At 43.8% G+C, this 12,706-nt stretch overlaps 2 protein-coding genes across 4 annotated transcripts; one reads left to right on the plus strand and one right to left on the minus strand.

The window, feature by feature from the left end:
- The first annotated feature begins 2,984 nt into the window (after window positions 1–2,984).
- On the plus strand, window positions 2,985–4,759 carry arpc4 (actin related protein 2/3 complex, subunit 4). Its single transcript, XM_037251776.1, has 6 exons — window positions 2,985–3,109; window positions 3,565–3,683; window positions 3,758–3,869; window positions 3,943–4,038; window positions 4,198–4,368; window positions 4,445–4,759. Exons 1-6 carry the CDS (start codon window positions 3,107–3,109, stop codon window positions 4,448–4,450), a joined length of 507 nt encoding a protein of 168 aa, XP_037107671.1. The 5' UTR covers window positions 2,985–3,106; the 3' UTR covers window positions 4,451–4,759.
- Window positions 4,760–4,785: 26 nt separating this feature from the next.
- pfkfb4b (6-phosphofructo-2-kinase/fructose-2,6-biphosphatase 4b) lies at window positions 4,786–12,461 on the minus strand. Of its 3 annotated transcripts, none has more exons than XM_037251773.1 (14): window positions 9,125–9,329; window positions 8,209–8,325; window positions 8,039–8,135; window positions 7,887–7,953; window positions 7,739–7,813; window positions 7,623–7,679; window positions 7,433–7,554; window positions 7,126–7,333; window positions 6,907–7,053; window positions 6,724–6,828; window positions 6,516–6,645; window positions 6,375–6,437; window positions 6,238–6,302; window positions 4,786–5,880 (listed from the first exon to the last, which is right to left on the minus strand). In XM_037251773.1, exons 1-14 carry the CDS (start codon window positions 9,237–9,239, stop codon window positions 5,821–5,823), a joined length of 1,428 nt encoding a protein of 475 aa, XP_037107668.1. In that variant the 5' UTR covers window positions 9,240–9,329; the 3' UTR covers window positions 4,786–5,820. The 3 variants fall into 3 exon arrangements, with proteins under 3 accessions (XP_037107668.1, XP_037107669.1, XP_037107667.1); XM_037251774.1 differs by lacking the exon at window positions 9,125–9,329 and adding an exon at window positions 12,301–12,461 and having other exon boundaries at window positions 4,787–6,168; XM_037251772.1 differs by having other exon boundaries at window positions 4,787–6,168; window positions 9,125–9,328.
- Window positions 12,462–12,706: the final 245 nt, after the last annotated feature.

Raw genomic sequence — 12,706 nt, forward strand, 5'->3', positions numbered from 1 at the left:
GCTCCTGTAGAACGTGAAAGGAGCTAAAAGTTTTCACGCAGGTGCGCTTAACGAGGGTCACTTGGAAAACATGTTGGAATGCGGCCCCGAGGACTAGAGCTTGGACACCTGTGACCTTTGACCATGATATTTCCCTAATAAAGTGGCCTGTTATTAGGTACACTTGAAAATGGTGGTGTACCTAATGGAGTGTCCGTGTGATTCCCTCGTTAAGTGCACCTGCGTGAAAACTTTTAGCTCCTGCAGAACGTGAAAGCAGCTAAAACTTTTCACGCAGGTGCGCTTAACGAGGGTCACTTGGAAAACATGTTGGAATGCGGCCCCGAGGACTAGAGCTTGCCACCTGTGACCTTTGACCATGATATTTCCCTAATAAAGTGGCCTGTTATTAGGTACACTTGAAAATGGTGGTGTACCTAATGGAGTGTCCGTGTGATTCCCTCGTTAAGTGCACCTGCGTGAAAACTTTTAGCTCCTGCAGAACGTGAAAGGAGCTAAAACTTTTCACGCAGGTGCGCTTAACGAGGGTCACTTGGAAAACATGTTGGAATGCGGCCCCGAGGACTAGAGCTTGCCACCTGTGACCTTTGACCATGATATTTCCCTAATAAAGTGGCCTGTTATTAGGTGCACTTGAAAATGGCGGTGTACCTAATGGAGTGTCCGTGTGATTCCCTCGTTACGTGCACCTGCGTGAAAACTTTTAGCTCCTGTAGAACGTGAAAGGAGCTAAAAGTTTTCACGCAGGTGCGCTTAACGAGGGTCACTTGGAAAACATGTTGGAATGCGGCCCCGAGGACTAGAGCTTGGACACCTGTGACCTTTGACCATGATATTTCCCTAATAAAGTGGCCTGTTATTAGGTACACTTGAAAATGGTGGTGTACCTAATGGAGTGTCCGTGTGATTCCCTCGTTAAGTGCACCTGCGTGAAAACTTTTAGCTCCTGCAGAACGTGAAAGCAGCTAAAACTTTTCACGCAGGTGCGCTTAACGAGGGTCACTTGGAAAACATGTTGGAATGCGGCCCCGAGGACTAGAGCTTGCCACCTGTGACCTTTGACCATGATATTTCCCTAATAAAGTGGCCTGTTATTAGGTACACTTGAAAATGGTGGTGTACCTAATGGAGTGTCCGTGTGATTCCCTCGTTAAGTGCACCTGCGTGAAAACTTTTAGCTCCTGCAGAACGTGAAAGCAGCTAAAACTTTTCACGCAGGTGCGCTTAACGAGGGTCACTTGGAAAACATGTTGGAATGCGGCCCCGAGGACTAGAGCTTGCCACCTGTGACCTTTGACCATGATATTTCCCTAATAAAGTGGCCTGTTATTAGGTACACTTGAAAATGGCGGTGTACCTAATGGAGTGTCCGTGTGATTCCCTCGTTAAGTGCACCTGCGTGAAAACTTTTAGCTCCTGCAGAACGTGAAAGGAGCTAAAACTTTTCACGCAGGTGCGCTTAACGAGGGTCACTTGGAAAACATGTTGGAATGCGGCCCCGAGGACTAGAGCTTGCCACCTGTCACCTTTGACCATGATATTTCCCTAATAAAGTGGCCTGTTATTAGGTACACTTGAAAATGGCGGTGTACCTAATGGAGTGTCCGTGTGATTCCCTCGTTAAGTGCACCTGCGTGAAAACTTTTAGCTCCTGCAGAACGTGAAATGAGCTAAAACTTTTCACGCAGGTGCGCTTAACGAGGGTCACTTGGAAAACATGTTGGAATGCGGCCCCGATATATATATATCAGTGTGATCAGTGTGTGTGTGTGGGATGGGCGATTTGTTGAACGATTCGTTTGAACAAATCTTTTGAGTGAATTGATTCTAAAGATTCAGTTCACTTAATCGAACTGGAATGCACATCATAGCGTGGTGGCACCAGCTTCAATGCGCATTACCGACACCGACTGGTTGAAGTCACATGAACTGAAAAAAAACCCCGAATCACTATAGGAAGTGATTCGTTCACTCTCGTTCACAGAAAAGATTCGTTCCTTTAAACGAATCGTTCACTCACGAGCCAACACAAGTTAACTGGCTCCTCGGAACCAACTTTGACATGGTCGCGTTCCGAGGCTTCACGCCAACCTCGCAGCAGGGCATTATGCATTTATGACATGATCAATTTTCTAGATACATAAGGAATGGGTATAAGTACTAAAGCAGCGGTGTTATATTGATCGGCTTTGCGTATTAATAGGAGTGTGGAGAGAACAGAATTTCACAAATGGTTGTCTGTCATGCGACGCGCGGAGGGTGAGCAGTGGGATATACAAAGGTTTACCGCTGAAAGGGTGGTACACTTGCACAGCCCCCCAGCTAATGATGATTTAACTATTCTATGATGTCAATGCATGGATTTTGATATAGTAGTGTAAGGACCGTTAAAATGTGGAATAGAGACAAACAACTGTAAAGTCAATAAAGGTGAATTTTACTTGTGTAACACAAATATAACGTCATAACACAATACAACATAAATTAGACTCGCGCGAGGAAGCTGTCAAACCTGAAGATTGGGCGCGCGTGTATCTAAATGCCTCTAAGGACTTGTAAATGTCAACATTGTGCAAAGAGTGCTCTGATGTCAAACTTAACAGAACAACAAATCATCCAATAAATCAAGCCTTGGAACGCGACCATGTCAAGTTGGTTCCGAGGAGCCAGTTAACATGGGCGGGTCACATCAATGCGTACCCTCGCCGGGTAATTTAGTGTTGGCTATATTGAACATTATCCGGCACTTTGACTGTGTCATTATAGCACAGCGGTTAATACGGCGTCAAGCTGTACATAATTTCTTTGCATCACGAGTTCAAATCTTGCTTATGACTTTTTTTTTTTTTTTAGTGTTTGCTATTTCTTGCAGCTTGTCGGGAATGCAAACGAGACATTTCGTTCAGCGTTTTTATTCGCAGTCGCGAAACACAAACCTGCGCAAGTCGCCCGACCATAACAGTCGTAACTCGAGACGGGGAGCAAGATAACATGGGAGTAACTTGACATACGATACCTGCTCCTCGAGTTCCGTTACCTTTGCGGAAATAACTCGAGCAGAGAGCGGCTACTTCCGCCTTGTAGCTGCTTTTCCTGACACATCAAAATGGTGAGCGCCACTGTACATATTTGCCCCTCGATGACTTTTCACTTCTCTCCGAATTTTAAACGTGTCTTCTGCCTTCGACAAATGCGTCATTGGCGTTAACGCGTAGGACAGAATGTAGCCACTGCTCTCATTCAAACATGCTCGACAGCTAATTAGCTAACAGGCTAATTGTAGCTAGTCGACTCTTTAGTGTTGTGTGTGTATATATTTATCATTTAATCCAAACAGGGTCGACTATTATCCTTTGGAGGCAATGTCTCTTAGGACAACGATAAAGGATTGCGACTATGACCGTAAATGCTAGCAAGCTAAAGCTAACAGCTGCTGTCATTTGACCAGCCTCCACAGTGCACTGACTCCAAACACACAGGGCAATGGCAATTGAATTACCATCAACTTTTTAATTCTTCACATTCTGTTTAAGTTGTTACCGTAATATTTTTAATGGTCTTCAGACGGCCACTTTGCGGCCCTACCTGAACGCGGTGCGAGCCACACTACAGGCCGCCTTGTGCCTGGAGAACTTCTCTTCTCAGGTGGTTGAGAGACACAACAAGCCCGAGGTGGAAGTACGGTGAGTGTGTTAGTTTTCGCTTCTTTTCAGGGCAGTTCTGTGAATAACTCTGTCCGTCTCATGTCCACCTACAGAAGTAGCAAGGAGCTTCTCCTCCAGCCCGTTGTTATTAGCCGCAACGACAAGGAGAAAGTCCTCATTGAGGGCTCCATCAACTCGGTTAGAGTCAGCATCGCCGTCAAACAGGTGAGACCGGCCGGCACCCACGTCGTTGTCTCTCATCCCGCGTGATAACATACTTGGTTGTCGTATCCGCCAGGCTGACGAGATCGAGAAGATCCTGTGCCACAAATTCATGCGCTTCATGATGATGAGGGCGGAGAACTTCTTCATCCTGAGGAGGAAACCAGTGGAGGTGAGCAGAGCTGCTTGAACATGTGACACTTCGAGCTTGAATATTGACCAGTAGTTTTTTTTTTTTTTCAGTTTAACCCCTTTTTCTTTGGGAAACATATAAGCTTATGTATGGTTTGCCAAATGTTTGTGTTGTTTATATTGTTTGTCGCATGTTCAGGGTTACGACATCAGCTTCCTGATCACCAACTTCCACACGGAGCAGATGTACAAACACAAGCTGGTGGACTATGTCATTCACTTCATGGAGGAGATCGACAAGGAGATCAGCGAGATGAAACTGTCAGTCAACGCCAGAGCTCGCATCGTCGCTGAGGAGTTTCTCAAAAATGTTAGATTTCAACCTTAATAGCGCTTTTTATTTGCTAAGATGATGTCGAAAAGTCTAATACATTTTTGTTTTGCAGTTCTGAAACAGAAGAAACATTCCCCTCGAGTGTCAGTGTGAGAGAGAGAAGACATCATCCAAGATGACAAATATAAATAATGTTTGTACTGTGCTTCTTCTTGGTACATTTCTAATCCGTGTTGATGAGCACAGGCTGGATGTGTTTTCCTTGACGATTGAAATCCTTTGTTTTTTAATATATATTTTATTGTGCTATGCTTTTTGTTACAACCGCGATGCAATCAATTGGTGCATGATATGTCTTATTACAGAGTCCAACCTATTGTAGATTGAAATCATCCAAAATAATAAATATACTCGCTAATAGGGAAAATGAATGTTTTTATTTACCAAGCAGAAAAACTTTATTGACATTTATTTTGAAAGAGAGCAGCAAGGCAAAGTACACTTTTCACAATAATTGTGTACATAAACCATTATAGAATAGAATAGAATAAAATGTAATAAAACATATGAAGATTACGATAACAATTTGACAAACATTTTCAGATTGGCTTTTAACAGGCACCAATCTGAACACATCAGTGAAAACATATTTGGAGTAAACATTGGGGATGGGCACTGTTAATTGCAATGGTGTGGAACTGATTGACAATCATACAACAAAATTGGTTCACCGAAATAGTTCACCCTAAAGTAAAGTCAAACACCAAATTTGAACTCGAACACCCATCATGTATGATAATAACACTTCTGTTTTTTGTCCATCACAGTAAAAGAAAAGCCACAAAATCTTACCCCAAAGATGATTTCTTTTGTTTCCAGGCATATCACTGACTGACATTCACGTCCACATCTGGAACATTTCACAAAGACAATACATGTTGAAAAGGCTCATTAAAAAGTCGGAGAGACCCGAAAAAGCACCAGTTACACCGTCACCACTCCTTCTGATAGCACACCAAACATGCATAGAATCATTTCTACAGCTTATTTCAGAAAATGTTTCCTCAAATAGTGGCTGACCTCCAATGTAGTGATTCTCAAAGTGGGTACCACGCTCCCTCTAGTGGCCTCAAAAAGAATGACTGCCCAAGTCCAGTTCAGTTGTATTAAACTTTCAGGACATTTCTAATATATCATAAGAATTGTGTCCATTTATGAGGTCGCTTGACATAAGTCCAAATCTAAATGACTTTCTGGCCACTATTGTTTTGTTGCAATGTTCAAACTACTGAAACACAAACAGTTCCTTCTTTCACCCACAGCAAGACATTAAGTGAGCGCTTTTGGCAGTGCTACGTAGTAACAAAAAGACACACGTCGTTCATTCAGAAAGTTCCCCGCCCATGGAGTAGTACAAAACAGGATGCCGGTGCCGAACGTCAACGGCGAGCGTCCTCGTGAGGCAGTCGAGAAGTCACACGAGAAGCGTCAGAAGTGCGTCGGCACGGTTTTCAGAGCGGCCTCTGTGCTACGCTGCGCGTTCACATTCTGCAACAGCCACAGTTTTTGACATCAACAGGGAAATAAAAACAAATTTATTTATTACATTGCGTCTTTCCAAGACAACAAGAAATACAAATGGGCATTAATACTGATCATGATCTTTACAATGAAGATACATTTAACATGACAATTATAAGAGGTTAGAAGTTGTGTATTGGCTTCATGGTTAAAATATAAGACAGACACTGGAGGAAGATGTTTGTAAAGCATCTTTCAAAGCAAGGATGGAGGCGCGTGTGTGGACACCAAGTCGGCCTCCTGGCTGAGATGAGTCTGGGTAAAAAAAATGCGGTAAGGAGAGCTAAATCACTCCTGATTGGTCACGGCGGGCCGCTTACGCACCTCCGGTCGCTCTCGGTGCGTGTTCACGGCATCCACGCCCAAATAGATGGACTCCACCTTGCATCCTGAGAAAACAGATGCCCGTCAGCCGTCTTCAACACGGCCGTTTGAAGATGATGATGAGGAAGAAAACGTACCGTACGCCAGTGGGGTGAGTTTCAACACCGTATGTAACGGACACTTCAGATAAGGCAACTCGGCTGCGGAACAAGACGACACAAATTGGACTTCAATAATAATTCAATGAAGAATTGTTGTCTCCTCAGCGTGTGTCATACCTGCGGTCTTGTCTAAAAAATAAGCGAGAAGGCAGCGCATCACGGCCTGGTGACAAACGACCAGAACGTTCTCCTGCCTCTCCAGCTCCATGATGACGGGCTCCAAACGCTGCACCAAGTCTTCGTACGACTGTGAGAAAAGAACACTGTGAGAACGCAATGCATGTTTTTTTTTTTTTTTTTTAAATCTAGCAGGTCCATCGCTGACCTCTCCTTTTGGATAGCGGTAGCGATATTTGTCCTGGTCTCTCAATGCAAACTCCAGAGGGTAATGCTCCTGGATCTCTTCATACATCATCTCCTCACAAACGCCCTACGAGATGAGATGAGAGGAAACGATGAGTTAAGGCGCCTTAAAATTATTTAGGAGAGTGCGCAATATTCTACTCACAGCGTCGATCTCATTGAGAGTTTTCCACTGTTCGTACGGCACGCCCAGACACTCGGCTGTCTGGATGGTTCTCTTCATCTGGCTGGTCCACACTTTCAGATCTTTGATATTCTGCTCCTGGATGTACTTCCTCAGACATTTGGCATACTAGCAAAACGATACCAAACACGACAAAGTGTCAGAACATTGACCGTTGTGACGCTGTTGGGGGCTTCGCACCTCTTTCCCCCGCGCCGACAAGGCCGAGTCGCCTCCGATGCGTCCTTTGATGTTCAGGTCGCTCTCGCCGTGCCGACTCAGGTAGATGGAGCGCGGCGTGATGTGGATGTTCATCAGGTAGTACACGATCCGGCTCTGGATGTGGTCCTGCACGCGGTTCACCAGGTAACGCCGGCCGACATCCATGATCTTGATGTAGGGCATGTCCCTTTAAGACAAGAAGACGGTGATTTAAAAAAATGCTTTCAGTTATATTTTTACTATTCAGAGGCCAACGCTGAAAAGATCGGTTGTTCCGTCACCTCACCTGTCCAAAACCTCGTCCAGAGGCTGGTAGGACGACTCATAGCATTTGATCCTCTTCATAAAGTCTTCAATGGCCTCTTGAGTGTCACAGTGGATGTAGTCTGGGTTGCCGAGTTTCACTTGCTAGCGCGAAGAGTAAATCATGTCGGGTTCATTTGCATGTAAATGGAGACGCCATGATGATAACTCACCACGATGTTTTGCGCGATGACGTCTGGGTCTTCACACACAGACTCCACAAAGAACACCTGCACGCACGATAAGTCACTCAGTCGAAGGTCTCGTCTCACAGCCGCCGAGTGCTTACCTTGAAACCGTTGTGCTCGGCAAACTTGACAATGGCCCCTCGTCTTTCTCTCGTCGTATTGGTGGCGTCAAATACCTGAACAGGTAGAGAAGGAAATGAATCATCCTTGAGAGCTTTGTTGTCGTTTTGAAGAGAGGAAAACACTCACGGCCACTTGCCCTCCTTCAACGCTGAGGTACTGTCGAATGTCATTAAGAGCTGCCATTGCACAGTTACTGCAGGAACAGGAACACATACTTTCCAGATGCAGCTCAACAAGAGAAGACATTGAAACTTAATGATGAGAGAAACTATACTCACCGTCTGATTTTTAAGCCTTCTTCATTATCTGGACTGAAAAACTCAAAGGATTTGTAGATCTTCACACGCTGTCTACGGTACTGGCCCACATTGAACTCTGTTACACATTTAAAAAAAGATAATGTTGATGCTTACAGAAGCTGTTGCTCACGTTTCAGTGACTTAAATACCTTTGGTGGGCACTCCGATCCAGTTTAAGTACCGCGTTAGCTTCTTGGAGATGTAGGTCTTCCCTCGAGCCGGAAGGCCCACTGTCACGATGAGGGTGGGGCAGTTGGTCATGCACACTGTCCAAAACAAAAAAAAAAAAAAAATCAATTTCTGCTCACTCAATGTTTCTCAATTGTCAACTTCACTGTGAAAGTAAGACGAGAAGTCAGGAAGCAACTTAAAAGACAAGGGAAAGAGGACAACATGACGGGGATCACCACAAGAGATGATTTAGCATATTTAACTCTGATTGGTTGAGAGCAACTTTCAACGTACATTTGGAGAGTGTGCCAATTTTTTTTTTCAAACTACAATCACGACAGGCTTATTTTTTCCCTGTTAGGGGATCTAAAATGTTTACGTGATAAAAATGTTAAAGTCGCTTCATGTCTGAGTACAGATTAATTTTGGTGACGATGGATATCGTTTTTCTGACATGAGTTTTTAATCACGCGGGTCTATATGTCATCATAAATTTAATACTTAATTAATACTTATTTAATTTATTTTAATACTTAATTAATTAATTAATATTTAATTTTAAGCTTAATTTAACCACTAGTGTTCCTGCCGAATATTTGCGAGGAAAAGTGAGTAGAGAGTGGACTCGGTCCAATGACTGATGCAGTGAAAGCTGCAGCTGAAACAGCAGCACAACACGCAGGCAGCGCTTGACTCAGCAAAAACAAAAAGGGACCTGCAACAGAGGCATCCAGATGGGAGAGGAGTTGGCAGAGTGCGTTTCAAAACAACCGATGTTGTGGACAAACTCAATTAGTCCATTTGAAGAAGCATGTGACCATTTGCGTAAAACACATCAAACGCATAAAACTTGAGATGACTTCGAGGAGACCTTTGGCTGCTGCATCTTCTTACCACGTCTCTGTGCAATGTGGCCGTTCTTGCCCGGTATCCAGATCTTCCTCAGCGGGTTCTGAGTGAGCTCCCGCGGGAAGCCTTCTACCAGATACTCCTCGTTGTCTAACATCATTCACGACGATGCTGTTCCTGCTGCTGTCTACAAGTAACTCACTAAAAGATCGGTTCTGCGCGCACTGAGGCTGCGGGGGAGAGGATGTCTCATATGAGCTGAGGAACAGCAGGTTGTCGTTACCGTAATGACTGGTAGCGTACGCAACAAGAATGGATGAGCGAAACAAGATCGTTTTCTACCTCAAATGTGTCAATAAAACATCCGCAGGGTGATATTTTAAAAGCACTAATAAATGAACGGTATAAAAAACTGAAAATACACAAAGAGTTTCTGGTGTTCAACAGAGTTTACCGTAAAGCCGAGCGAGAGACGCAATAAGAAAACGTTTGACAGGAAAAACAACCTTCGCGTGAACTGCACGTGGACAGCGAGTGGATGAGACGATCTTGGCCAATCAGAGAACAGACCGGAAACCTGGCAGCCAATGAGCACAGCGGAGCGCCACAACAACCAGCTCGTTCATGACGGCTTGCAGACCCAAGATAAAAAAACAAACAGAACCTCAACATTTTTACTCGTGATTACTCTTTAACTTCACGAATGAGTCGCCCAACAATATTACACATTTAAATATTTACTTTTTATGTTTGATCAAAGTCGAATTCATTTGGATAAATAAGATAAATAGAGATTTTAAAAAGATTTTGTAACTATAATGTGCATTTATTTTTAATTAGTGACTCATGAAATGCATGCAACTCGGTGTCGTTTCGTCACTTACATGTAGGGACACAAATCGCCACTAGGTTGCGCTGTTTCACCACTTTCACATACAGTAACGTCCACTGCATTTGTTTGGAATGCACAGATTTAGCTAGCCCAAATTGAATTGCTATGGACTGATACCTTTGAATTATAGCTCAATAGGTAAGGTTATTGCCTATTTAAAAAGGTTTGAGAAAAACATATGAATCTGTTATGTTCAGAAAGTGTGTGTGTGTTTGTGGGAGCAGAAGTAAAAGGAGGTGGGTGTGTTCCTCCCAAATTTCCTCAAGCACACACTCACTGACAGGAAGGGACAAATGGCCAAGATCTCAAGTCTTAAGTAGCAACTCATAAACAAAGCATCATTGTTTCCATTTCCATTTTATCTCTGCAATTCAGGACCAAAAGTATGTGCAGCAGTGACTCTTCAGTTTTCAATCATGCGAAATAGAGTATTGAAAATCAATCTTCTGAGATGTTTGGCATAAAGAATCATTTAGTTACATCCTGTTCTGTTCTTTTCTGCTACAAAATGGGAAAGCCGGAAGCATGACGACACTCCAGGGGCAGAAATATTGTCACATATAAGTAGCAGCAATGAGATCTGGATGGGGGAAGGGGCTGTGAACAAAACAAATCCATATCAGAATTTAGCCTAAGATACAAAGACAACAACAATGACTTTACGTTTCCTTACTCCACAAGCAAAACTAATGCGGAGAAATCACCTCAGTGGCATTCAACGTGTGCCTAATATCACAATAGCTCCCATCTCCAGATGTAAAAGCGGCCATAATAACAACACAGTGCACGCGTGCGCAGACGCAGCTCTGCCACAAGCCTATAATGGGATTCAGAGCGAGCGGGTGAACTTTCCCCCAGATTCTGCACAGACTCCACCAGAGAGGGAGGGAGGGAACCAGCCAGCTAGAGGGACGAATTATTGGCATTATTCATAGAAGCCCTGAGAGACACAAATGCACTGATAACAAAGGCTTATACAAAGATAGACACCAAAGCTGGAATATCATGTTGCCCTTCCTCTGCAGCACATATGTGGCAAAACTGCCTTTACTACCGCCTCGTGCCATTGCGTTAGCATGACCAGCAAGTCATTAGGAGTTGAGCAGAACACGGTGCCAGCTTGCATGTTGTCAGTCCAACATATCCTTGGGCTCAACATGATCGTGTATTCGCCAGGCACGTAGTCATCTGGTATGTCGCATAGTGCAGCTACTTTCCAGCATTCCCTCCAGGCAATATGAATTACATAATACAGTAACAGCCTGTTTGTATGCAAACGGACTCATTGGATTATATAGGACGCAGTACAAAAGACTGCTTCACACTTCACACTCGCCGTTTAATCTGGGCAGATAAATGAGGTCATAGTCCAAAGCGCACATATATCAACTTGTACTGCACAATATGCACGCTTGAGATGCCAAGATCTCAACTCATGACCTCTTGACCTCTGAGTACCGCTTGATGCCCTAACTGGGAATCGTCAGACCCAACCCCTAATCTGTGTGAAACCTGAACACTAAGCAAAATAAAAATAACTCTCATACAAAAAAAATGCCATATAATTAGAACACTGCTGGCAACCAGCCGAGAGTGCAACCTGCCTTTTGTTTAAAGTCATAATCAATAATCAATCAAAACGGGTCTCATTGATGACTTGCTTGAGTTTAGGAAAAAGGGAATCAAAATATAGGTCAGGTGAGTGGAGACTTAGGGAGGTTAGGCTCCTCTCAGCCAGATGCTCGGGTGAAGCAGCCAGGGGTTGTGCAACTGCAACTATTCATCTTTTCTCATGCACTAAATGAAGCAAACGTCACAGAATCTCTTTGGCCACATTGAAAGAGGGCGGGGCAAACTTTATATTTTTCCACCAGCTTCAAAACCTTTATGACCATATGCAACACTTTCCACCTTTGAGTGACTATTTACAAAGCTGACCGGTTGTGCCAACATTGACGTGATTCAAAAGGATGCCTCAAAAGGACAAAAATATGTCACTTAAAAAATAAGCTTTTAGACAGCTTATCCACAACACCAGCTTGCTTCCTTGCTTGCAGACTCAAGGTTAAAAAAATAAATCGCAATTGGCAACACTTGACAACAAAGCCACAAATTGTATACGAAGCAAATGACCTCATAAAGTATCGTCGTTTTTTCGTTAAATGTAATTTAGAGTAAGTGGGCGTTTTCTGCTCGGCATCCGGAAGCGAGCCTACGTGACACACGCCTGTTTACTTCAGCTCGCTGCTACTCGAAGCTGCACAGCTGCCGCTCCAAAAGCTTCCACGCTCCCAATCACAGCCAATAAAAGCCACAGTGCAGATCTTACCTGCCCCGTCCCGCGTGTTTCTTGGGTGGCAAGAGCCCCTCATAATCCGGCTTTGGTGCTCTAGTTCCACGCGTGGAGATAGTCAGAGAGTGAGGGGTGGAGAGGGGAGGACATCCACACTGGTGGCTGTCGCTTGTCCGGGCAGCAATGAATGAAGAGCGCGCGCGCGCCCTCCATAACACGCCTCCTCACGTAAAGCAGCGCACGCGCACGTTTGCTTGTTTTTGTTTTGCGGATCGCGCACATGTTCTTTAAACGCCCCTCATATTCTTGTGTCCAGAACATGGAACAGATAAACAAGAAAAATAATAATAATTAAAAATTTTTTTTTTTTTTTTAAATAAATAAATAAAACTGTTATTTATTTGAAAAGTAACTTTAAAAATTTGTATCGATACGTCAAATT

Source organism: Syngnathus acus, chromosome 5 (assembly GCF_901709675.1).
Source record: "Syngnathus acus chromosome 5, fSynAcu1.2, whole genome shotgun sequence".
Lineage (NCBI taxonomy): Eukaryota > Metazoa > Chordata > Actinopteri > Syngnathiformes > Syngnathidae > Syngnathus > Syngnathus acus.